Raw genomic sequence first — 26,053 nt, 5'->3', positions numbered from 1 at the left:
TCCCTCCCCCTCCCCCAGTCATTCTCTGGAGAGCAGTGTCCCTCCCCTTCTCTCAGTCATTCTCTGGAGAGCAGTGTCCCTCCCCGTCCCTCAGTCATTCTCTGGAGAGCAGGTGGCCTTTGCTGAGGTGAAGTTTCTGGGCTGCCGGCTCTGTCACAATTTGTTACTGTGTATAAAATGTGGGGGAATACACGTGATCCTGCCTGTCAATGTGAGATTCCCCTGCATTGCAGCTGGAAACATCTGGTGTGCTGTTGGCACTCCCTGTTATGCGGGAGTGAGCTGAGAGACTTCTCAAACGCTCCGGCTGATCAGGATTCTCACCGCCTTACGCCCCCCCCCCACCTCCTCCTTCATAGCAAACATCTTCCCACTGAATTACTGACAGACCAACAGCGGCCTGAAACCCCCTTCTGCTGGCTAACACTCTGCAGGGCTGCTTTCTGCCCAGCAACGTTTCCAATCGCCGTCCATTCAGAAACACGTTTAATTCCAATTTAACACTATCGATTGTGAAATGTGTGTGGTGGGTGGGGGATCATGCCCCTTGTACCGTCAGGATGCCAGCTGCAATGATCACCCATCAAACATTTGGCAGATTAAAGCTATTGCGTCCAAGCTCCAGCACAAACATCAGACACTCGGCACTAATTCCGTCGCCCTCGCTGACCGCTGTCATTCTACACACACTGGGCCCAGATTCGGCAACTTCAGCAAATTCTCCTCTTCACAGCATTGCCGACTTACGCTTCATTCTCATTGTTCGCCTCCACTTCGTCTCATCTTATTTCACTGTTGAAACCCTCAGCAGCAGTTTTCTATAATCTAACTTGCTCCATTCCCCTGGTCCCCAGACTCCCATCCTCCACCTTCCGTTCAGTCGCTGCTGAGCCCGAACACACACAATACTAGCGCCTGGTCCACCACCTTCATTTTAAAGCTAATTTTTTTTTCACTACAACAAGTGGCTTTGTCTGTCCCTTTCTCTGCAACATTGTTCCAAGATTTCTGCATCCCTCCAATTCTGGCCTCTTGCTCTCTCCTCCTTTGGCCTGCAGTTGGCAGTCATACATTTAGGCATCGTAGTCATAAACTCTGAAATTTTCTTATTAAACATTACTTCTTGTGTCACCAACTTTTTCTCATGTAAAACCTATCGATTTAACGTGGTTTGATAATTCTTTCTTTGACTCTACATTTGATCAGTCTTGCGACATGTTCCCGTGTTGAAAACACTAGACAAACGTAATCTGTTGTTGTTGCTCCGGTTACGATGGTTCACTGCGGTCGCTATCCCCAAACACCCTCCCTGTAGCACACCATTCCTCCCTTCCCCCAACCTAGAGCCGACCTTTACTTAGAGCTTTAGAGATAGTAGGAACTGCAGATGCTGGAGAATCTGAGGTAACATGGTGTAGAGCTGGATGAACACAGCAGGCCAAGCAGCATCAGACGAGCAGGAAGGCTGACGTTTCGGACCTAGACCCTTCTTCAGGAAAAACTTAGAGCTTTGTTGATTTAGCAACTACCTGTCTGACAAATAAATAAAGCAACAGCATGTCTGCCTTTTACACAGCTTTATTCACAATGTCCAGAAAAGCACTTTTCTCTCCACCAGCTCTTCCATGGTCAAAACTGGCTCTTATTAAAACACTTCTTATGATGAATTCCATGGCTATCTTTTTCCAAGGTGGGACTTCAACCCAGACTTTCTTGCTCAAAGGTAGGGGCATTATTACCACTGCATCAGAAGACCTTTCTTTAAAAGACTTTTCTTCAAATCAAACCTGTTACGAGTCACCTCCAGGATAGGTGGGATTTGGACCTGAAATTTCTGGTCCAGAGGTAGGGAGACACTCATGCACCACCAGACCCTTCTTGTTCTTTTTTAATATTCTCCTAATCAACTTGTTAAGAGATGTTATTAAGGTGGGACTTGAACCCAGACTTCCTGACTCAGAGGTAGGGTCTTTACCACAAGAGCTCTCCCTTCTTATTCTTACACAGAGCTTATCCTTTCCCAATTTATGTTGGCTGCACTTCATCATAACTAGAGCTTACACATATACACATTCAATTGAAATAGTATTTGCAATATTAGCAAGTTTTATGACTATTTTACCTGATGGGTAGACAATATTTTATTATAGAAACTCTTCAAACTTCCTGTTGGTACAGCAATAGGTACCAGACGCTACAGCTGTTCTCTCATTAGGGACAACTGGTGATGGTTTAACCTGTGGGTCACCACACCTCAGGTGAGGGGACAGGTTGAGAAGGAGCATCTTTCATGGTAACCTCAGCCAAGTAGGAGTTGAACTCTTGCTTTTGGTGTTACTCTGTCTTGTAAACTAGCTGTGCAGCCAACTGAGCGAAAGGACCATTTTGATGAATGGCTTCCTTGTCACTTAAGATTACATCAAACCTCTCTATAAGATTGTCTGCCCTCTAGTAGCCAAACTCAGAAGGCATGCAGGACAATCAGAATGAAGGATTTAATCAAGATTAATTAAAATCCTTCTGTAGTTTTGTGAGAATGATTGTAGTGTATGTTAAGGCTTTTACAAATGGATTCAAATAACCTTTCCCTAAATTGCATATCACTCAATGCATTAAATATAAATCAGATTAGTTCACTTTTGCTCAGAACAATAATTTTCCCAAGACTCTTTTGGAGAAATTTAGCTGGCTCTTAACTGGAATAGGATTAATTATTAAATGTTACTGGGAATTTTATTCTGTTTATGAGCCATTTACGATTTAGCAGTATTTGATCTTATCAACTACACTAAATTAGCAACCTCTTGAATACCTTAGTGTGGAGAAAGAGTCATAGAGGTCGACATCACAGAAAAAGCCCCTTTGGTTCAGCAAGTCTGTGCCAGTCAAAAACAAGCATCTAACTACTCCAAACTCATTTCCCTATTTTTGGCATATTGCGTTTTCTGCCCTGGCATGACAAGTACATGTCTAAATACTTCTTAAATGTTGTAAGGGTTTCTGCCTCTACCACCCTCTCAGGTAGTGAATTTCAGATTCCCACCACCCTCTGGGTGAAAAAGAAAAGTCCAGGCATTCTCTTGAAACCACCTGCTTCTTACCTTAAATCTATGTCCTGTACTTGTTGATCCTCCCACCAAGGGGGAACGTCTCTTCTTGTCTACTCTTGTTTATGTATTGCCTCTCATAATTTTATTAATCTCATTCATGTTCCCTCTCAGTCTCTTTTGCTTCAAGAAAAAACAACTTCAGTCTATCAAAGCTCTCTTCCCAATTAAAACTCTCCAGCTCAGGCAACATCCTGGTAAATCTCTTCTGCACCTTTTACAATGCATTCACATCTCACATAAAATGTGGATTCCAAAGTTGCTGATAAATGTGCAGTGTGTTATAGTTGTTAAGCCACAAAGTCGTGAACTTTGTTACATTGCCTTGACCTTGCCTGCACCAACAGTTGGGATGCAACAGTTAACTTGAGTACTGGCATGACAGCAAATAAGACCCACTGATATCCCTGCTCCAGATTATTGTCCAATATCCTCAGCAGAAAATAGGTGTATCCGGATGAGGAGCAGGTTGAATATAGTATAATACCTATTGTTGCTTGAATGGACTGCCAGCAATTGCTGTCTACTTCACACATGAAGAATGACTCAGTTGGAAAAAAAAGGCACAGGACTGTCTGGCCAAGTGAACTTTATCTTAGTACTAGATGGTACCTTGAAGTAAAGAGAGAGGTGAAGTTGTAATTTATATTGGAGTACAGGATGACGAGTTACTTAAAAGATCTCAGTTCTCTATCCAACAAAAAGAGCACTGGAATTATTACACTAACAAGTAGAAGTTTAAATTTGATGGACAAATCTTGGCAATAAACTCAAATGTATTGTTGCAATTCCTTATTAAAGAAAGAGGGTGCTATGACACATTCACTGCTCACAGAGCTGAGCAGATCACTCAAATCCATTTATTTAGTTGACAACTTAAAGTCTTCCATCTTTTGTTTAATTTCTCAAATTCTTTGCCCTATCAGAGGTAGCCCTAGGTATCAATCATTCCATAAAGCTAATTATATTTTTATGAACACAATTGGCAATCTCACTCCAGACAGTCTGTTACTGGACTCAGTTGCTTTGATTATAGCTTTAATAGGCATTATGGATTTTAGTGTAATTATATACCTGGGCGTTTAAACTGGGCAGGCTGGTATTGGTGATTCCTGTCAACAATTATTCCAAAATATTTGCTGACCTTGGCTATGTGGAAAATTAATTTTAAAAGTTCACCTATCTTAACAATCTAGCAACTTCACCTTGGCATTGCTGCCAGCTGCATGCAGTGTCCTTTGGGCATCTGGTGAAGATGTTTCTTTGTGAGATGTACTTTTAAAATGAATGTCCAGGTAATGAAGATCGCAATTTGCCTCACTGTACTTGATATAACCAGTTTCAGATTCTGGCTAACATTCCAATTTTCTCTTTTTAAGCATCCCATACCATGGATCCTACACCTAAAGCGGAACTTGTGGGTAAAAAGGCCAGTAGATCCAAGCGTTTTGCATCAATACCCCGTTTTGTGGAAACATTAGTAGTGGCTGATGAGTCCATGGCCACCTTCCATGGTGACGATCTTAAGCACTATGTCCTGATGTTGATGGCAGTGGCCGCCCGGTTATACAAACATCCCAGCATATTGAACCCTGTCAGCATTGTGGTAGTGAAGTTTATGGTCATCAATCATGAAGACAAGGGTCCAAAGATTTCCAGCAATGCAGCACTAACTCTGCGAAACTTTTGTGTGTGGCAGAAAAAGTTTAACAAGGCAAATGATAAGAATCCTGAATACTATGACACTGCAGTCCTTTTCACAAAACAGGTATGTGTCTTGTTCCCTTGTTTCTTGTGACATGTGAATATCCATGAAGAACACTGAAAAGTTGTTCTCTGTTATCACAATGTTTTATTGGTGCATTCTCCTTGTGGGTGCTGATATTTCTTCATTATAATATGGAATTATTCTACTGTCTACGATGTGGCTGTACTGTTAGTTCTTCATTGACAGCACAAATATCACTTCCTCTGCTCGAATCTTTTCATCCTGCTCCTTGAGGAATTTGACAAGTTTAACCTCTGAGCCATGTTACAAAATACACTAGACCTAGCTTGCAATGCGCTGCAAATCTGTTAATGTCTGACATGTACTGCAGTGTGATGTCTTCTCTAATGGAAAAACATGCGTAAAGCTTCCATCATATATTTACAATGTTTTCAAAGAAAATGATTCACAGAGAACCCAATACAACGCTTCTTGTTCATATTTTTGTTTACATTTTGTGCAGGAAAAGATGTATTGACTGATAATTCAGCACTTTACAGTAATATAACAATATAAAGTCAATGGTATATACACTGGAGGGAAATGTTAGTGTGGGTCATTTTGCTACAGAGGTTCAATTTTCCATTTATTTCAATGGCCTTAATTGCATCTTTTATTGTTGTTCAGCGTATGTACCAGATGCAAAACTCTTAGCAGCATGGGAATAAATGAGCTCTTTAATTGGCAAGACTATTCATATGCAGTCTAAAGTATTTTTGTTTTAAATAGATCAAAATTCAACATGCCATAACAGCTTTCTTTCTAGACCACTGGAACACTAGCTCTGAAACTGATATCTTCCCTTCTCCATTAGGATAGCTTGTGCATTTTATCTTGTCAATCATTAACTGGTAATGTCTTCTCAACTTCACAAAATCAGGTTCTTGATGGTTTGGTTATTAATGGGACGTATTCAGTTTAGACATTTACTCACTTAAATATATACCAGGTTGGTCTTAAATAGCAATGCTAAATCAGTCTTTAATTTAACCTGGTCTAATCAGATAATGATTAAAAACAGTAAGAAAGGCTGATGTGAAATTACCTAACCAACTGAAGTGAAACAAGATTGATCATTCTTTGTTCTTGGTGTACAGACTCAATCAATATAAATCATATAAAAAGTTTATTTCTTTCTCCCTTTCTTCCCCTTTCCACATCTAACTCTGAGCACAATTCCTTTTACTCTACAAACATCTGCCTGGTAAAAAGGTGTGGTGGCACAGTGGTTGTGGTCCTATCTCTGGGCCATAAGCTCTGGATTCAAGTCCTATGTCAGAATTTTATGGGCATAGAGGTGTACCATAACAGGTTAATTTAAAAATAAGTTTGCGTGGCACCTCTCCACTGTAGTCATGCTGAAATGGTCCATACAAAGAGTGAGAGCAGACCAGTCAGCTAGAGGAGTATCATAAACTGAACTCAGTTCTGTTTTCCATCAGTGCACATATATAGCAGTCTCAATGGGCAATAAAGGAGAGTGGGACACTGCCTGGTTTCACTTTCCAATCCCAAGCAGAAAGGCACTGCAATCAGCTGTAACACCATGACTGCTTCTCTGGCAAAAGTCTGGGCCTCTAGCTGCGATGAGAGTCACAGCTTTCACAGAGGTGCAAGGTTTGTATGACCATGGACGTTTGTTTGTGCTTCTCTTGTCCTATTAGGGTTTGGTACAATGGATGAAATGATACATTACAACCTTCTAACCTGCAAAGATGTGAATAAGATACTTAAAAGCTCCAATCACAAAGATGTGCGGGTTAGATGGATTGGCCATGCTAAATTGCCCATAGTGTCCAAGAATGTACAAGTTGGGTGAATTACCCATGGGAAATGCAGGGTTACAGGGATAGGATAGAGGTTTGGGTCTGGGTCAGTGTGTACTCGATGGGCCGAATGGCCTACTTCCACACTGTAGGGATTCTATGATTCTACAACAGAACTGCATTTACTTTTAGAATGTATACCTGCAAATTCCATATCATAGCAGATGTGTATGAACGTTCTGTTTCTCTTCAGTTTCAGATGTACATTCACATCCGTATTTCTGCACTCCCTAATTACTTTTTGACTGGCAATAGTTTTATCTCAAAATATCAGGAAAAGTCAGGAAAATGGATAACTGTTTCCAGGATTTCTGTTTTCCATCTTCAGGACTACATTATCTCTGCTCTGTTTTGTCAGTGTGCACAATAGTCATTTTCCTCCCTGTAATATATTCTTCTTTTTATGCCTTACTGGCTTTTCTCCTGTTTTGAAAGAACCCCACTTTGCAATTATAGGATACTTTTCTCTGACACATTCCAAATCAGCATTCAGACTCTAAAATGTAAAACAACAGATGCTGAAAGTATAAACTTTCTAAGAACATTTGAATTAAAAAAAAGGTTGCTGTATGTTTTGCTGATGTTCAGGCCTAGGTCTTGGTTATTTTTGAATCAATCTTCATAAATAGCCCTATGATGTAATTTGCATAAACAATATGTCCAAATCTTGATCATAATACATTGTATTCGGCAGAGACTTCTTGTTATTCTCTGCAGTATGCAGATGGAACCATCCATGTTAGCCAAATTACTTGATTTGGAACCATTCAGGTTGCTTGGCCAATATATATAGCAATATACAAACCTCAGCACATTGTGAATAGTAACTCTTCATGCTGAAATTGTGTTAGAGGTGTTGGAGTTTTAAGTGAAACATGGAATAGAGTTGTGACAACTTCACAGAACTGTTGTATTCTTGCAGTAAATGTAAAGTTGCCATAATTCCAGAGGGCCATAAAATGCTTCTCGCTAGACAGAGATGTCTGATGATGAGTTTACATTGAGTATCATCATGCCTCAGGCAAGGGCCAAAGTTGAGAAGGCAACACCTTATTGATGGCATCAACACAGTGTGGAGCTGGAGGAACACAGCAGGTCAGGCAGCATCAGAGAAGTGGGAAAGTGGACCTTTCAGGCCTACACTCCTGCTGAAGGGTCTAGGCCCAAAATGTCGATTCTCCTACTCCTGTGATACTGCCTGACCTGCTGTGTTCCTCCAGCTCCACACTGTATTGACTCTGACTCCAGCATCACAGTTCTTGTTATCTCCGACCTTATTGATGACCTCAGCTGGTATGGGAATTGAACTCACGCTATCATCATCAGTCTGCATTGTAAGCCAACCAGCCAGTCATTCTGGCAATATAGAATCAGAGAATAATACAGCTCAGAAGAAGTCCATTTGATACAATAATTGTTCTGGCCAGTTCTTCAGTCATCTAAGTCCTGTATTACCAGGAGTGACTTGAAATTGTGGGTATTGTCAGTTTTTTGCCTGAAGCTGAAAATTATGGGTGAGGGGCTATTTATGTCATCTCTTGGTCACCTGAATGGTTAGCATGCTGCCCCACAGCACCAGGGACTTGTGTTCAATTCTGGCCGTGGGTAATTGTCTGTGTGGAGTTTGCACATTCTCCCTGTGTCTGTGTGGGTTTCCTCTGGGTGCTCTGTTTTCCTCCCACAAACCAAAGTTGTGAGGTTAAGTGGATTGGCCATGCTAAATTGCCCATTGTGTCCAGGGATGTGCAGGCTAGATGGATTAGCCGTGGGAAATGTAAAGTGACAGGGATAGGGTAGTGGGGCTGAGTCTGGATGAGATGCTGTTAGGAGGGTTGGCGTGGACTCAATGGGCCAAGTGGCCTCCTTCCACACTGTAGGGATTCCTTGAATGCAATTTACACGTTTGTTGCTGAATGGCAAAGAGCATACCTGCCCATTTTGTGAGAGGTTCAAAACAAGAATTTAGACTTCCATAGGTCATGATTACAATTTGAAGTAAAGATGATATAATGTGAGTCTTGCAGTCTTCCTTCATTTGAAGTTGGTGGTGAGCAGTACAATCAATGCTGCTTAAAGGAACTGTTGGTGACCAATTCACAGAAGAGTTCCAAACCATTTTTCATTTTGCAGTTTCAATATTTCAGGCAAAAATAAAGATTGCCAGAGAAATACAGCAGGTTTGACAGCATCTGTTAAAAAAAAAATCAATGCTTTGAGTGCTGTCATTCACTGGATTCAAAACGCTTGGATGTTTAACTCTGTTTTTCTGTCAACACATTTTACCAGACCTGCTGTATTTCTTCAGCACTCTTTTTTTTTGTTTCAGATTTCCAGCATTCACAGTTCTTTGTGTTTATTCCACCATATCAGAGTTTGACTCCTTTTCCCACTCTTGGTCTACTGATGAGCTTAGCCTAATAATTGGTCCAATTCCCTGTCCTCACTCAACTGAGTGGCCAATTATTACATTCGTGTGAGGCCTGAATCTCAAGAGGTGCATGCCTCCTCATGCTGTGTTCATCCAGGTGACATGGTGCGCTGCTCACTTCTTACCCACTGTGGGCAGAAGGGGGGCATTTTCTAAATTCTGTATTTGTTATCTGTTACACATTTATTTATGGCACTGTAATCAGATGGGCACAAAGAAAAAGATAAAGCATAGGGGGGCATTTTAATCAAAAGATAACCACAAACCCATTGCTTTAGTTTACTCGTACAGTAGAATAGATTTACAATGAATTCTGACATAGTGGAATTTAGTGGAAAATGGCAATCTCCCAATTCACTTCATGTGTAACTAAACTAAATTGCACTCCTGTTACATGCAAAGAGACCAACTCATTATGATGAAACTCTGAACATTAATTTTCCAGTCTTGAATCAGTCAGGTGCTGTGGAACGTGTGTCAAAGATCAATGGAAACTCCATTCACAAAGTGTTTAATTTCTATTTGTGCACTGGCAGGAGCCTGAATTTACCTTATGTGATATTGCCATGCTTAATACATTAATGTCAAATTCTTCTTATTTAGAAAGTTAAAGTATTGGACAAAAGAATGCATTAAGTGCTTCTATTAAAATATAGAAACCTGGAAATTGTAATACATGACAACTCTTAACTTGCATTTCCACAACCAGGGATCCTTTTTTAACGCTCAATGTTCAGTTATAGTTAACAGTTTTATGTCCAGCAGGGTCAGTTGCTTTGGTTTTAAGAGGTTCCTCAAAATGTGACTCGACCTTCAACTGTAACTTAACTAGATAACTAAGTTTCTAGCTTCTCTGGCGAAGTGAGAGTGTTCTGAGAGACAATCACACTTTTGAAATTGGCTCCAGTTTACATGAAAGTGCCACTCAGTTAGCAATTGACAAAAGTTCCATCATTTACAGGGAAATTGGTGCAATTTATCTTTTGTTTAGACAGGGTGGATGTTGAAGAGCTGCATGAATTTTTTCACATTAGTGGAACTCGCACAGTGGTGTACTTTTTTCAGCTTATGTCAGGATGTATGCTTATACCCTGTCTATATTACAGTATCATCACACTGCTAGAGGCAGCTCTGTCTTTATCGAAGCTCTGGAAGCAAGCACTAAATATGGAAAATTTAAATCTGTGGTGTGGCTGAATACCAATACTACCATTTCACTCCATGAGTTATTAAGCTATCAACCTGGCCATCAGTCCAGCACACTTTACACTGATTTTGAAGAAGGATCATGGCCAAAAATGCTAAGGCTCACAATGCTTTGAAAGCATGGAAAATATGCAGGATATTGGATGCCAGCATCCACATAATTGGACATGCAGACTGGAGGCCTGTAATGTGATGATTAATGGAAGCCTGCACACTGGCTGTGCGCAAGTTTCATTGATGGCCCTAGTTTGTTTATTTATTTTAACTGAGGAATATCACTCCACAATGCTACCTGACAACACAGCACTCTTGGACATGTAGAATTGACATTGGTGAGCACTTCAGAATAAAAAAAAACAGAATATGCCAAATCGTTGAGTTGCTCTTGGAACTTAGCGTATAGAATCTCAAATAAAAGCAAAATACTACAGATGCTGAAAATCTGAAACAACACATGAAATGCTTGAGAAACTCAACAGGTCTGGCACCATCTGTGGAAAGAGTTAATACTTTGAGTCCAGCATGACTTTTCTTCATTCTGCAGTTCTGACTCAAAATGTTAACTCTGTTTCTCTCTCCAGTGCTGCTGCCAGACCTGCCAAGTATCTCCAGAATTTTGTGTGTACTTTTTTGGTTTTAGAATTTTTTTATAGCTGGGTTAAAATTAGCAAATTGCTGCTGGCATCTTGCAGCTATTGATCTTCTGGCACTGCCAGAATTTATTTTTCAGTTTATGCCAGGAACACCACAAAATGTTCAAATTAGTTGACTTTATATTCGGTGAGGTTGGAAGTAACGTACACAGGGTCTGAGAAGTCATAGTACCTGTGGCACAGCTTCAGAATCACTTCATCCAACCCATAATGTGGCAAAATGTGACTTTTGTGCAGCAGTATATGGCAACATACAGATGTACAGTTGGTGTAATATTGCATTTTGACTCATGAAAAGCTTTGCCACACTATATATTTTATTTGTCAGATGGTGTTACTTCCAAGTTGCACCAAGAAGGCTGTTAATTGGCTTGAGCAATTAAATTCAATCAGCAGTGTGTTTTGTTCATGGGAAGATATTCAGACCCATTGGGAGTCTTTGAGTAATCACAGTAGGTTAACACACATTCTGACCTCCAGAAGCCATAAGGGGACAGCACGTCTGCTCTCCTGACTCTGCTAATGTGTGCACTTCAAAGTAAATGCAGATATCCTTGATCTGAATTTATTGCATGGGTCTCAGAGTTCTCCACCCCACTGAGGAGATGCAGTGCGGAGAAAGCTTTTATCTGGAGTGCAGAACAAAAAGGGCAGCAGTAGAAACTTGTTAAAGGAGCTAAAGTTTTAAGAATTGTGGACTCATTGTCAATTTACAGAGTTATAAAGATAACATTAGTTGGTCTACAAGAATATCTCATTTTCAGTGGTAGATATAGTCCTGGAAACCACTACTTAAAATCAAAGCTACTCATGTCAAAGCAAGTTTCCTTACTTAAATGCATGTAATATCAAGATGTAGATTCCCAACTCATGGTATTGGCTCCAAATGTAACATAAATATGAAATAAACGAATCACAACAAATACATCTTGTATATTTGCTGTGGACCAAAGAGGACAGATTTTGTTTTTGCTGACTGGTCTACAATAAAGCAACAAAATACAACACCAGGTTACAGTCAGCATATTTTGTGAAATAGATGTTCCCTATTTCCACTCAAGTTTCTTCCCATAAAATGGTCAGGTTGCCTGTGCTAACTTTCCTCCTGGTTTGGACCCTTGACTTGTTACTGGACAGAGACTTCTTGACCTTAACCTTTCCCCTGAGCTTCCTGTGGAGCCAGTGACCACTCTTCGCCTGGTAAGAATGCTATGTAGCACTACCTCGCCAATGGCACTTTGCTTCAGCATCATGTTTGATAATGGTTTCCTAAGTTAATTATTATTAGAACATTCATCTGAATATAAATTCCTGTGGCATGCATCCTAACTTGAACCAAGTCTAACCAGCCTCCTTGTTCTTTCTGTCTTACATTGGCTCCTGGTTAAATATCATTTCAATTTTAAAATCTCACCCTTGTTTTCAAATCCATTCATTACCTTGTCCTTTCCTATCTGTCTAACCTCCTCCAGCTTTACAACCTGAGAAATCTCTGCTTATTTGACCAAACATTTGTTCAACTGCCTTAACAGCCTCTTATGTACCTTGATGTTGTCTGATATTTACTTCTGTTAAGCACCTTAGGATATTTCTCATGTTAGAAAGAATGCTATTAAAATTTAAGTTGTTGTTATAGTATTGCAAACTTTCCTTCTGTTGGGCTTTTAACATCAGTTCCATGGGATGCGAATAGAATACATTGGAGGTGGTAAAATTATATATAATTAATTTTGTTGTAACCGTGATTGGTACATCCTTTTTATGTGCACATTATGTAAGAAAGGATGGTACTCCAGTGTAATTATCAAAACTACTACATATTTATTTTTTTCACTATTTATACTATAGTATTAGTGACCTGATTTGTGAAAATGAACTAGAGATAACTTTGTGGTTCTTTGATTTAATGGCAAAGTTATCATAGTCCTACCAGACAGAGGGCTACTCCCTCATTAAAGAGAGACAACTGGTGGTGATTTAACCTGAGGGTCACCATGCTTCAGGGCAGGGTAGGATTTCAGAACGAGAGTCTTTCATGGTAACCTCAGCCAGTGCAGGATTTGAATCTACAGTGTTAGCATCATTATGCATTGGCAAATGAACTAACCAATACCCACCACCACCACCACCACCACCCACCCCCCCCCGCTCCCCCCCCCCCACCCAACCAACACACGTTTGACATGCAATGTATTCCAAAACACTTTTATATATTCACAAAGTGTGATTGTTGACTTTGGAGTTATTATACTGCACTCACTGCTTTGATACTGGCATGATGTGAAAAATAGTGAAAACAGTAAAAAAGACATGAGGCAAATTTTTTACACAGAGCTTGGTTCACGTGTGGAATGAACTGCCAGATGAAATGGTAGGCAGTTACAACATTTAGAAAACATTTAGATGGATATATGAATAGAAAAGGTTTGAAGGGATATGGGCCAGGAGTTGGCAGGTGGGACTAGTTTAGTTTGGGATTATGTTCGGCATGGACTGGTTGGACCGAAGGGTCAGTTTCCATGCTCTATGACTCTATGATTCTATGAACAGCATTGAGTTTGACCTTTCTCATTATTTCCTCGGCTTTGTAAACTCTTAAATGCAATAGAATTTCTAACATCGGAATGATATCAATAGTTTTAACATCACAGAGTTAAAACAGGCTGCCTACAATCCTCTTAAATGTTCGTTGCTAAGCCAAGAATTATTTGAGATCTGGTACTGTGCCAGAACATATACCAGTCTTTTATAAGCTTATAACTCGATATTTGGAGCCTCAAACATATTTTACCATGTGGATTTAAGCTTTGTGAACAATGTTCATGTTACTTGTATAAGTCAGTCATTCAGTGGGAGGGTTATGGCTGACATTTTAGAGCAAATTGTATCGCCTTTACAGGATGGCTCTAATTACATGAACATATCAAAATCATCTATCTCTTGTTTAACATAAGTACATATGAAATAAATGGAGGAGTAGACTCAAGCTTGCTCTACAATTCATTAAGATCTGAGTTTAATCAGCTAACTGAGAGAAACAGTGAAGTAGTTCCTGCTGCATTTCCACACCAATCATGGCTCAGGCATTTTGTTCCCACTGCATAAATTGATAGTCCGTTCTTCATTTGGTTTCTTGTGTCTGAGACATAATGAGTGTGAAACAAAAAAATGCCAAAGTTTGTCACTTTTTAACAATGTTTCAGTTCTACACCAACATTATCAATAAGACAATAACTGAATTGTAACATAAATTGCCCTTTCTTCGGAGACTCTCCTAAGACTCCTTGATACAGACTTGTCAGCCAGGGAAAACCAACTGTCAGCATCAACCTTGTTAAGTCTTCCCCAAATTTTATACATTTCAATTTTCATTTAATCATACCAAATTCACAATTTTTAAAAGTTTCTGTGTATTGCTTTGTTTTCCTGACAAAACTTTGCTACATAAACATATTGAAAGGTTTTTTCAAATAGGTCAGATCAAAATATTTCTTTCTCTCCACAGATGCTGCCAGACCTGCTGAGTTTTTTCAACAATTTCTGTTTTCGTTACTAATTTCCAGCATCCGTGGTTCATCTGGTTTTTTTGTTTAGAGCCAAATTGCTTGACATGGTGTGGTGTCATGAGTTGAGTGGGTGTAAATGCTCACAATTTCTGTAATCTAATGTAAACTTTTATCTAAATATAATCATCAGAAGTGTGTTGTTATAAGCACTCAACAGCAAAAGCGTGGAAAAAAGGAGTAGGACTGTTTGGGGACTGACAAAGGAATTCACACATGGAGGCAAAAGATGTGGCTCAAGTGTTAAATGAATGCTTTGTATCTGTTCTACCTGTGAGATGGATGCAGGTTAACCCAATTTGACGGAGGAGACAACTTAGTCAGTACTAGTATTTAAAATTGATAACGAGGAAGTATTGCAGAAGCTGTCGACTCTTTAACCTACTAAGGTACTGGGGGCAGGTGAGGTGCATCCAAGAATACTGAAGGAAGGGAGAGTTGAAATTGCAGCACCATTGGTAATAATTTTTTCAACCTTCCCTGGATTTGAGAGTGTTGCTGTAGGACAATGGAATTAGAAATATTATACCCTCGTTCAAAAATATTATTTGGGATCGAGTTAATAGTTGCATTCAGAAGAATTGGTGTAAATTTGTTAAGGGAACATCATGTCTAACTAATTTTCTGAAGTCTTTTGAAGAAATTAACAGAGTTGATGAGGGCAAGGCTGTTATGTAGTATACTTGGACTTCCAAAAGACATTAATACAGCAGTAAATAATGGACTTGTGAGGAAAGTGATAGGTCATAGATTAAAAGGGACATTAACAACATAGATACACAATTGTCTGAATATTAGGAGACAGAGAATAATGGTTAATGGATATTTTCAGGCTGGATGAAGATTTGCAGTGGAGTTCCCCAGTGGTCAGCATTATGACCCTTGCTTTTCCTAATATACATAATCGGAATCTTGGTGTGTAGAGAACAGTTTCAAATTTTGAAAATGACGTAAAACTTGAAAGAATTGTGAAGTGTGTAGAGGACAGTACAGAATTTCAAAATGACGTTTACAAGTTGGTGGAGTAGGCAGATGAAATTCAATGCAGAGAAGTGTGAGGCCATACAGTTTTGTTCAAAAGAAATGCAGGGAGACAGTAATAAAAGTAAAATGGACAATTCTAAAGCATGTGCAGGAGCAGAACAACCGAGGTATATATGTGTATGAATCATTAAAGGTGGTAGGACAGGTAGAGAGAACTGAAAATGAGTCATAGTGTATTTTAGGCTTCATTTGTAGGTGGATAGAGTATAAGAGTTTTGCTGAACATGTAGGGTATGGACCTCAGCTTGAGAATTGTGTCAGCACTGGGTGCCACCATTTGGGAAGACTGTGAATGCATTGGAGTGACTTCAGAAGAGGTTTACGAGAATGGTTCCAGAGATGAGAAACTTCAGTGATGAGGAAAGATTGGAGATGTTGGGACTGGTTTTCTTGAAAAGGTGAATCCTGAGAGGAAATTTGATAGAAGATTTCAGAATCATGAGAGGTCTAAACTGAATACAAAGGGAAGATTGTTCCCGCCTTTAGAAAGACCAAGAACCTGAGAGCACAGGTTGAAAGTGTTTTGAAAAAGAAGCAAATGCAAAGCAAGTAAAACCTTTTCAAACAGGGAGTGATTCAGGTCTGGAGTGCACTGTTTGGAAGGTATGGTGGAGGCACATTAATCAATGCATTTAAGAGGGAATTGAAAGGTTATTGAAGTAGAAACAATGTGGGGAAAAGGCAGAAGTAAAAATGCTCAGGGAGCTACTGCATACATGGTGAGCAGAATGGCCTCCTTCTACCCCTTAACAATTCTATGATTCTATATTAACTAAATTCAAGTTTTGCTAAATTATCATTAATCTTCATTAATTTAGGAATATCATTTTTATTCCTGGAGGGAATTTACTTGTAATGTCATTAAGACACTCTTACTGTCCAGAAGTGTCTTTCAACTAATTTAAGAAATGTATGATCGTTATCATTCATATCAAGAATATCAGCGACATTGCAACACTTGGTAAAAATGAGGTGCTAAGATGAAAATCACATCTTCAGAGTTCCACAATGGACTAGAGATCTATTTGCTTCCTGTGGTTTGATTTCCACCATCGTATCAATGAAAAATAATATGATTTTGACACTTAACAATACCTTGAAGAACAGCAACTGACTTCTACAGCCAAGACTGAAAGAAAATAACTTGAAATCTTGTCAGCTATCCATCTAAAGAGACATAAAAACAGAACACAGTATTCCAAAAGCAAATAGCTTGAACCCAACTAATCATGGCCTGTGATTGCAATGAGAAGGTGATGACAGCCTTACTGCACAATTGCTATTCATCTCCAGAGTGTTCTGTCTCTTCTGTGTAGATAGCAGAGACGGAAGTTTGTAACACCATATATGGGAATAAAACAATGAAATTAAAATATTCAGTTTAGCTTTCAAATAAGAAAGAAATATGTCTTTATGCCTGTTTTTATATCTGTCTGTTTTCTCTCTCTGACTTTCTATCTCCCCTTTCTCTGTCTTTTTCTTACTCTCTCCTTATCTCTGGTTTTATCTCTCCACCACTCCCCCAAACCTTCTGGCTTCTTTCTCCTTCCCTCTGACTTTCTCTTTGATATGCTGCTGCAGTTCACTGATATTGGAATGAGTAAGAAAGGTAACATATTAGTTATGGAGCACACCTTCAAGTCAAAACTTTTGAACCTTTGAATTGTCTTTGGAGTTTGGAGACTATTATGTGAACAGACACCTACCAAAATGTTGCATCCAACACAGATGCAAGAAATAACCTAACAGCATCAGTGATAACCAAATGAGGGACTTTCTGAAATTCCCAAGCGCTACCGACCTCGATCTTCAGCCAATTTTGATTAATTCCATAGGATATCAGTAAACTACTCAGTGTTCTGAACATGGCAAATGCTGCAGAGCTTGTCAACATAGTATTGAAGCATTTCTGTAGATTTTGTGCTCCAGAGCTAGCTGTGTCCCTTAGCTAAGATGATCCATGATGCCCATCTGAAGCTCATCTTTTAATAGGATTGGTGAACCCATCACCAGAATGATATCTAACCATACAGAGCAAGGCAAGGCCAGGTTCATTCTGGGATCTTGTTGAGTTAGATGGAGTGGTTAGTGTGTTGAGCATTCTCTATCCAGAGTGAGCAAAGTTCAGCACATCCTTGTGTTTTTTTATTTCAATGATAGAGTTATAGTTGGCACTCATTGCCTGCTGAACAATATCCAGTATGATTCAACACCTTCAAAAGCTTAGAGAAAAACACACGAGAAATTGCATACAACCTTTCCAACATTTGTACATAGTTGACTATTAATTTCAAAATGCAAAAATCAATTTTATTTGAGAGTTTATAAATGGAATTATTGCTTTTCAGTAACCAGCATGAAGGTAGAAAGATTGTTGTTATCAAAATTCTATTGCATCACAGTCAGAAGTTTGGTTTAACAATTTGATTTGCTGGTTTAAATTTCAGTGACCTTGGTTAAAGTTAACAATATTGATTTTACCGGCATAACTTACTGACGACGGTGACAAGATCTGAGTCTGGAGAAAATATCTGTACATAGGAAGCATCAAATTTCCTTTCAAAGTGCTTTAGACAATGAATTTCCTAGCGGGTTAACATGTTGCAGATCATAGTGATGGGCATTTATCTATGGAGGAAATCTGAGCTACTTTAAATTTAATTGGATTGATCATTCAGGGTTCAGTTTCTTGTACAATGGCAGAATTCTCCATTATAAGGAATTTGAATGCATACCACTTAAAAAGAAACTTGGACTGGAACCAAATTTCCTTGGTAGCGTACAATTGATTGAAAGGTGCTTTATTTTTAACTTGAGCAATTGATTTTTGGATGAGTTCAATAGGTTTGAGTAACTGAATATGTAACTGTTTCCTTCCAAAGTTCAGTATTTGGAGCTGTTAATAATCACAGAAAACTGAAAGAAACAGTCAATTCAAATCTTTAGATTTAAGGTGAGAGACCTCCTCCATTAGTTAATTGCATGAAGTTACTACTGTGTCCTTAACAGTTGGATCTATAACTTCACTATAAATATTAAAGGCAACCTCCATCCTCCTACATCCCTTCCTTTTTTAATGAGCAGTAGCACTGGCAGTAATCTTATTGGAGCTTGTATTATGGATGTCTTAGTTATAGGCATGATAGATGTGGGTAAGAGCAGCAGACAAAATGCAACAGATTGATTAAAAATTCTCTCCCCATAGTAGTCATGATTCCTTTATCTCTCTGGGGAATATTAGCTTCCTAGACAATATGATTGTTCTACAATGCCATTGGTGGCTCTGAATATATCCACCATGCCTTTGATCCTCATTTATTGCTTTTTTGCACAATTGAAGTGCATTTTATCTGAGTGGATCATTACAGTCATAAGTGGCTGTGCTTTTCTTTAATAATATATGATCAGTTTGGATCTCAGCCAGTTGAGATCTTTCTCTTGTGTTTGCAAAGAATGTTCCAGATTTGGTCAGAAGAATCATGACAAACAATTCAAAAATGTATATGCATTGTACCTCAGGTAAAAACATGATTTCTAGGCCTTTATTGCTATTTGAATTCTGCTGCCTATGAGCAACATTTCTGTCTAATATTTTTAATGAACATATATACTAGAGGATCATGAAACAGATCCGACTCAAGGGAGCTTTTAAATTTGGTTTATATGGACAGAACAACATTATCTTAAATTCTTGTAAAGCTAAAATATGGGGAGAGTATTGATACCATCTTCGAGTCTTATCTGTCAGTTCATTCCCTTTTAACTCCTACTAGTCTCTGTGGGCACGTAATGTTCTGTGACAAATGGTTTCAGTATTGGATACGTCCAATTAATCACCTGCAGAGCTCCCTGATGTCAAAGGTCATTCTCAGGTCTATTTCCCACCAGCTTGAATACTGGTAGACTACGATTTGCTTTTTCCACATCTGCCTTTCAGCCATCTCATCAGGTTTCAACTAATCAATTATATCCTTAACACAGTGAAATCAAAACGTTGCGTTTAGCCACGGCTCTGAACCCACCACTGGTGCATGATGTATTTCCTGATATCCAATTGCAGTCACTATTTTCACTTTACTCTTTGTTCTCTGAGATTTGCTTCTGATATGCCCAACAGAGAAAACCATGAGTATTTTTAATACCTCTTTTCATAAATGCTTGTAGGATATGAAGACCCCTACCTTACCACTTCATTACTAGAGATGTCGCACAACCTTTTCAGAATTGCCAAGGCAGTTCAGTGGTAAAATGATAATGGATAGGATTTGAGATGGTGATGTATATAATGATGTAACAGTGACATCAACAACGTAAGACTATAAAATGTAGGAGCAGAAGTAAGTTTTCAGCCCATTGAATCAGCCCTGCCATTCAATCATGGCTGATGTGATAATCTTCAACTCCACTTTCAAGCCTTATCCCATAATCTTTGATTCCCTTATTGGTTAGAAATATGTCTATCTCAGCCTGTCAACAGCAGGCATGTTGCAATGAAAGGATGGAATATCTTGTAATAGTGAGAGATATACTTACAGAGAACAGTATTATGTAAAGTAGTGTAAATAAAAGAATTAGCAGAAAGCTACTGGAATCAGATAGCAGTCATTGACAGGTAAAGGGAAACAATTATGCGTCACAAAGTACCAGCAGAGACAGGGATACCATCTCTCCAATGGGCAGAATGGAACCTGAGCCACAAATCTCACGGTAACATGAATCAGCAGTGACCTCTAATATTACTTACAGTAGTTATAAAGGGTAGTAACTGAGGATACTAGGAGATAATTCAGACCTATGACGAATTGTGTGAAAGTGTATCTTTAATTTTTCTGCACAGATTATATAAAAAAACTATGCTGCCAATCTGAAATAAATTGTAAAAATACTAGAAACCTGCAACAGATCAGTCAGCAACTAAAAAGGGAAAAGAGAGTGGGATTCTTTGTTTTTATCACACTGCAAAAAAGCATATTTGCCATTCAATTTAAAAGTTAAATTACTCTTTTACTAAATTGGGAAGTACAACTTTTGTAGAAGTGAGACGCAACAGTAGGAATATCTGTGCTTGAGTGAAGAAAGACAAAAAAAGACCATATCTCCAGCACAGCCTATTACCACACACTGATTAACTTCCCAGCCCTGATGTCTCTCTCTCTCTCTGCACGGCCTTGAGGTGGATGGACCATGCAATCATTAATACTTTAAAACAGACATAAGCGATCAACAATGTACAAGCTTCGATATCCATATGTCAGTAATCCACCTTCTGCATTACCTTAATTCTAGGTGATGATTCAGCTGTGAATGTGAATTTTTATCCTCTTAATTTACAGCTGATTTAAATCAAAGTATTGAAATGAATCACTGCAATTATTGTTGTTGGTAAAAGAATCACCAGGGATGCAGACTGTTCAACTGGTAAATCTTGCTGCATTTTTGGCTTCTTCTAGCATTGCTGTCTTCTGTATGTTGAAACTACAGTTGTAAACCGTTTGCCAGAACAGTTTACAGGAGTGCATATGTTTACGGTATCCAAATAACAGTGACATTTCAGTTAAACACAATCTACTGAACATACTTTTCAAGATATACTAATGTCAAAACATAATCATTCTGAATATCACATGGTGTCAGTCTGGAACATACTATATAATTGATGGTGTTGATCTGTGCAAAATGTCTTCATGTGTTGTAATGGTTGGCATGTTTTAAAAACTGTAATCTCCTCAGAGAACGAAGTGGATGGGCGGGTTTGGGGAAGGAAAATGAAGCTGGGAGGGTGTGCAGTGGGGTGCAGGATTACTCCATTGCAGTGGAATATATTTTTATTGTGATCAAACAGAGTGAGATATAATGGGAAACATTTCTCCCACTGTTGCAAGTGGAGAAAAGGCTGAGTCAGGTTTACTGAAGATGAAATATATACTGCATTCTTTCAGGAATTGACAGGGGACCTGACAAGCCGTCCAAGCTTTCTTCATGCTTTAAAACTAGGATCCCTTGTCATTTACACTGGAATGTGGGAAGAATATAATTTCCTTCCAGTATGGAATCAGTTAGGGAAATAAAGACTTTATACTTAGATATCATAAAAGGAAAGTAATAAAATCACAATTATTGCTTTGAAGTCTATTACACTACTAAAAGCTAAAACAAACATTTTCAATTCTTCATCAGGCACTTAATTTTATTTTTACATTCAGTACATGTAAGAACTATATTTCTGTAGTTATGTGAAGCATAATGTGACTGTTTGACAATTGGCTGTTATAAGACTGTTTTCAACCGCAGTCTTATTTTCATATCCAGCTGGCAAATGTATTTTGGTGACTTTATTTAAACAAAATTACTTAGAAATTACATTTTGAAAACAAAACTCACTGTATGCTGGCAGGCCTCCCAATTGTGACATTTCCAATAAAATGTTGAAAAGTAATCTTCTGGCAATGATAAATGCTGTGCTGAATGATTTATCCAGCTTGTCAGACATGAATGATGTGCACCTGGAAAGGCTATACCTTGAGTGAAAAATATCCTGTGATTTCACAACTGTGAAGACCCCTCACTTGTACTTTTAAACTGACCATCATTAGCAGTTCTGAGGAGCTTTAAACATAAATGCAATTATGGTTTACTTTTAACGCTTAATCTGTCCATTTCTGCTTAACACTTACACTATGAATACATCATCTCTTTTATGATGGGTATGTATTTTTCTTATTTGTAGGATTTATGCGGTGCACAGACTTGTGACACGTTAGGAATGGCGGACGTCGGAACAATGTGTGACCCAAAGCGAAGCTGTTCCGTCATTGAAGACGATGGACTCCCATCAGCCTTTACCACTGCTCACGAACTAGGTATAAACTACATTTAGATATAGCAATATGTACTGTGCCTTTCTGTATTTTCTCCCTACTTTTGCTTTATTTGTTAGCATATTGCACAATGTACTACAATATCAGTCATCATGCTGATATTCTGCCCAGGTTAAATATCACCAAGCATGTTTTGTAAATGTCATGAAAACATTCTGATACACTTTATTGAACACAAACTTCATCCAATTCTTACAATCAGGCATAATAATTCTAAGGAGAAAATGGATCCAAGTTTAAGAAACAGAGTGAAGTGACTGATGTGTGCATGATATTTGTTGCAATCAAGAAAATAAACAAAAGGGAGAATTGATAATCCAGAGACATTGTTGTTTAACAGCTATTTGTCCTTGGACATTACAATAAATTGTCATGAGACTTTTGCTAATTAGTCAGTGAACTGTCCAGATCTGGTGAATGCACTCAGTCACTGCCAGGCACCAGTTGGCATTACATCTTTAAGTTCCTGGAAAGATGCCAGAAAGCATCTTTATTGCAGCTGTGCTGTATGACTGGAATCTGTTACAAACGATAGCAAAATGACCATGTTGAGGTATCATGCTGAATAGGCTTAATTCAGAAGAAGCTGGCATCTGCACAAACCATTTGGATAGCTATATTGATAACTTTTGTGGGAGGATTCCAACAGCTGATTATCTACTCGTTTGGCATTAAAAGGTGATCATTGAAAATTATTGATCACACAGTTGGGAAATACATGGACCTAACATAGTTCAGTGAAGAGCAGTCTGTAATTGAATTAGTTCCATTAAGTGAGGCTGTGTCTTTTGATAGAAAACTGGTTAAATGAATTAGATTATCCTAAATGATCCCGAGTAACTGACAGGCTTCATGCAACTGCATTTTAATTGAAAATTTCTTTGTCATTGCTTTTAGGCCATGTGTTTAATATGCCACATGACAACGTCAAGGCATGTGAAAATGTGTTTGGGAAGTTGAAGGACAATCACATGATGTCACCAACACTCATACACATTGACCGCTCTAAACCGTGGTCAGTGTGCAGTGCAGCAATCATCACAGACTTCTTGGATAGTGGACATGGTAAGCAGGAATTTATTACTGCAAGGCAAAGGTAGTGTGAATTTTAAAAAAAATTGTATAAATAATCCACTTTCTATTCTCACCAGAATTTCATGAAGTACAGTGTAGTTAAATTGTTAAGTTGTTTTTCATGGGCTGAGCCATTGTACTTGCAAAGTTGCCGAAGATGTCTTCCACAACAAGACAATAGGCTCACTGGAGAGACGCAAAAACAAAAACTGAACACAGTGTATTTTAATCACACCACATGCTCATTGAGTGGAAATTTAATGTATGAGGTGAGCTGTTGAACTTGTATTGGGTTAGGAGCAGTGTTTAAAAATGATCTGAGATAGGTGACCCTTTGTTAACGCTTATTTTAAATGGGTTACTACCTCAAGACAGCAGAATCGCTGATAAATTTGTGTTAATCAATACATTTGTAAATAACCAATTGCATTCTACAGGAGGCCTGTTAATGAAAGGTCCGTTGCATAACGGAATTCCATGGGAGGGAAAAACAATGTTCTGTATGAAATGTTATGTCCCTCACTGCTGTAATCTTAATTATTTCTTTTTGACTATAATTGCTTCTATTCAAAGTAATAATGCACATGTTATCAATTTCAAACGAAAAATACCATTTGATAATGTTTTGTCTTTAGTTCATTGGCTGGAAATTTCTCACAGAATTACAATTATTTCATACACTTTCTATGACTGTATTGTGCAGATAAACCACCAGACAAATATGTTAATTTAGTACAATAAGGTTGGAATGAATCAAAAGGTACCATATCCATTCATGCAGTCATAGAATCATAGAGCACAGAAACAAACCCTTCATTCCAAATCGTCCATGTTGACCAAGTTTCTAAACTAAACTAGTCCTACTTGTCTGCATTTGGCCTGTCTTCCTCCAAACCTTTCCTATTCATGTACTTATCCAAATGTCTTTTAAATGTTGTAACTATAACTGTATCTACCACTTCCTGTGGCAGTTCATTCCACATGCGAACAACCCTCTGTGAAAAAGTTGCTCCTCAGGTCCCTTCTTTCTCTTCTCACCTTAAAACAGAGGCTTCCGTCCAACTAGTCCACGCCGACCATGCTCCCAAACCGAACCAGTCCCACTCGCCTGTGCCCAGTCCACATCCCTCCAAACCTTCCCCACTTGTGTACCTATCCAAATGTCTTTCAAATGCTGCAACCATACCTGCATCCACTACCGCCTCTGGCAGCCCAACCCACACATGAACCACCCTAAGCGGTAAAAAAAACTTTGGACTTTAGGTTAACATATGATCTGGAAAGATCAAAAATAATTTCTCTATCTTTGGCAATTGTAAAAGACCCTACAAAAAGAAAACTAATCCGGGGAGACTTCACTAAAGGCTCAGAACTGTTCACAATTTGATATTACTTTGGCATTTTCAGTTTTTAATAAGGGCCTGTGTCTTAAACAACTGTCAATCAGTACCCACCTCAACAGGATATGATGCATAAGTTCGTTGACTTATTTGTCAGTTTGAAGCAGCCATGATAGATATCCAAAATGCATAGAGCCTAGTGAACATTATTTGTAGATAAACTTATCTTCGAATAGAGAACACACATTTTATCACACATCTTTCTTTGTGATTGGCCTGTTTATGTCTAAAGAAAAATTTAGTAGAATGATTTTCAGAGACTTAAATGTAATGGGCAAGTTCAGAATATAATCTAAAGAGTGGTATGAAATTGCTGAATCAATGAAATCTTACACGGTTGTCTTTTAAATATGTAGAGAAAGTAAATATTAAAAACTCAGCTTAACAAGACACTTTGGTTTACATTAATTTTGTCAATGAGTTGAGTAAATTTATGAAAACCAGTTTAATCTTAGTTGTGCGAATGTGCAAATTTATTAAGCCCTTGTCCAAAATGCATGAATGCTGTAACTATAGTATCCATAGTTTCTAAAGGGTTGCTCAGGCTCATTTCAAATGCTGCTTGAATATTCATATTTTGTTGGAAGAGCTGAATGTTTGTTTTGATATGTTTGTTTTGGGGAAACATATTTATCTGTAATGTGTCTGTCTTGCAGGTAGAATAAATCCAACCATGTTTTTAGGGAAAGAATCGAACACTGAATTACTGAATTCAGTAATAACTTAAGCATTTGGTTAGCATTTCTTCCATTATTTTGAATGTGTAATGTTGAAATGGAATGCATTTATTGATACAGAAACAAAGACGTATGAGCAAATGTAGAAATAATTTCACATAATTTTGACACCTGACTGGAAAGTTAGGGTGGGAGCGTAATCTTATTTTTAGACCAGAAGACTGTCTGACCAGCAGAATTAGGCCATTCAGCCCATTGAAGCTGCTCTGCCATTCAATCATGGCTGATATGCTTTTCAATCTCATTCTCTTGCCTTCTCCCCATAATCTTTGATTAAATTACTAATCAAGAGCCTGTCTATCTTTGTCTTAAATACACTCAGTGACTTGGCCTTCACAGCCCCCTGCGGCAATGAGTTCAACAGATTCA

General features: G+C 38.5%; 1 protein-coding gene across 1 annotated transcript in view; it reads left to right on the top strand.

Moving 5' to 3' along the window:
- Positions 1-4,485: 4,485 nt before the first annotated feature.
- Positions 4,486-26,053, top strand: part of LOC109919086 (A disintegrin and metalloproteinase with thrombospondin motifs 15) — a 42,578-nt gene continuing 21,010 nt past the window's right edge. Inside the window, exons 1-3 of the mRNA XM_048615642.1 lie at positions 4,486-4,875; positions 22,323-22,455; positions 23,371-23,538. Of these exons, the coding sequence (XP_048471599.1) occupies positions 4,498-4,875; positions 22,323-22,455; positions 23,371-23,538 (679 nt within the window). The 5' untranslated portion in view covers positions 4,486-4,497. The remainder of the gene's footprint in view (positions 4,876-22,322; positions 22,456-23,370; positions 23,539-26,053) is intronic.

This window comes from Rhincodon typus, chromosome 32, assembly GCF_021869965.1.
Source record: "Rhincodon typus isolate 14 chromosome 32, sRhiTyp1.1, whole genome shotgun sequence".
NCBI lineage: Eukaryota > Metazoa > Chordata > Chondrichthyes > Orectolobiformes > Rhincodontidae > Rhincodon > Rhincodon typus.
The sequence above is the reverse complement of the archived record's forward strand: the minus strand, read 5'-3'. Positions and strand labels throughout refer to the sequence as shown.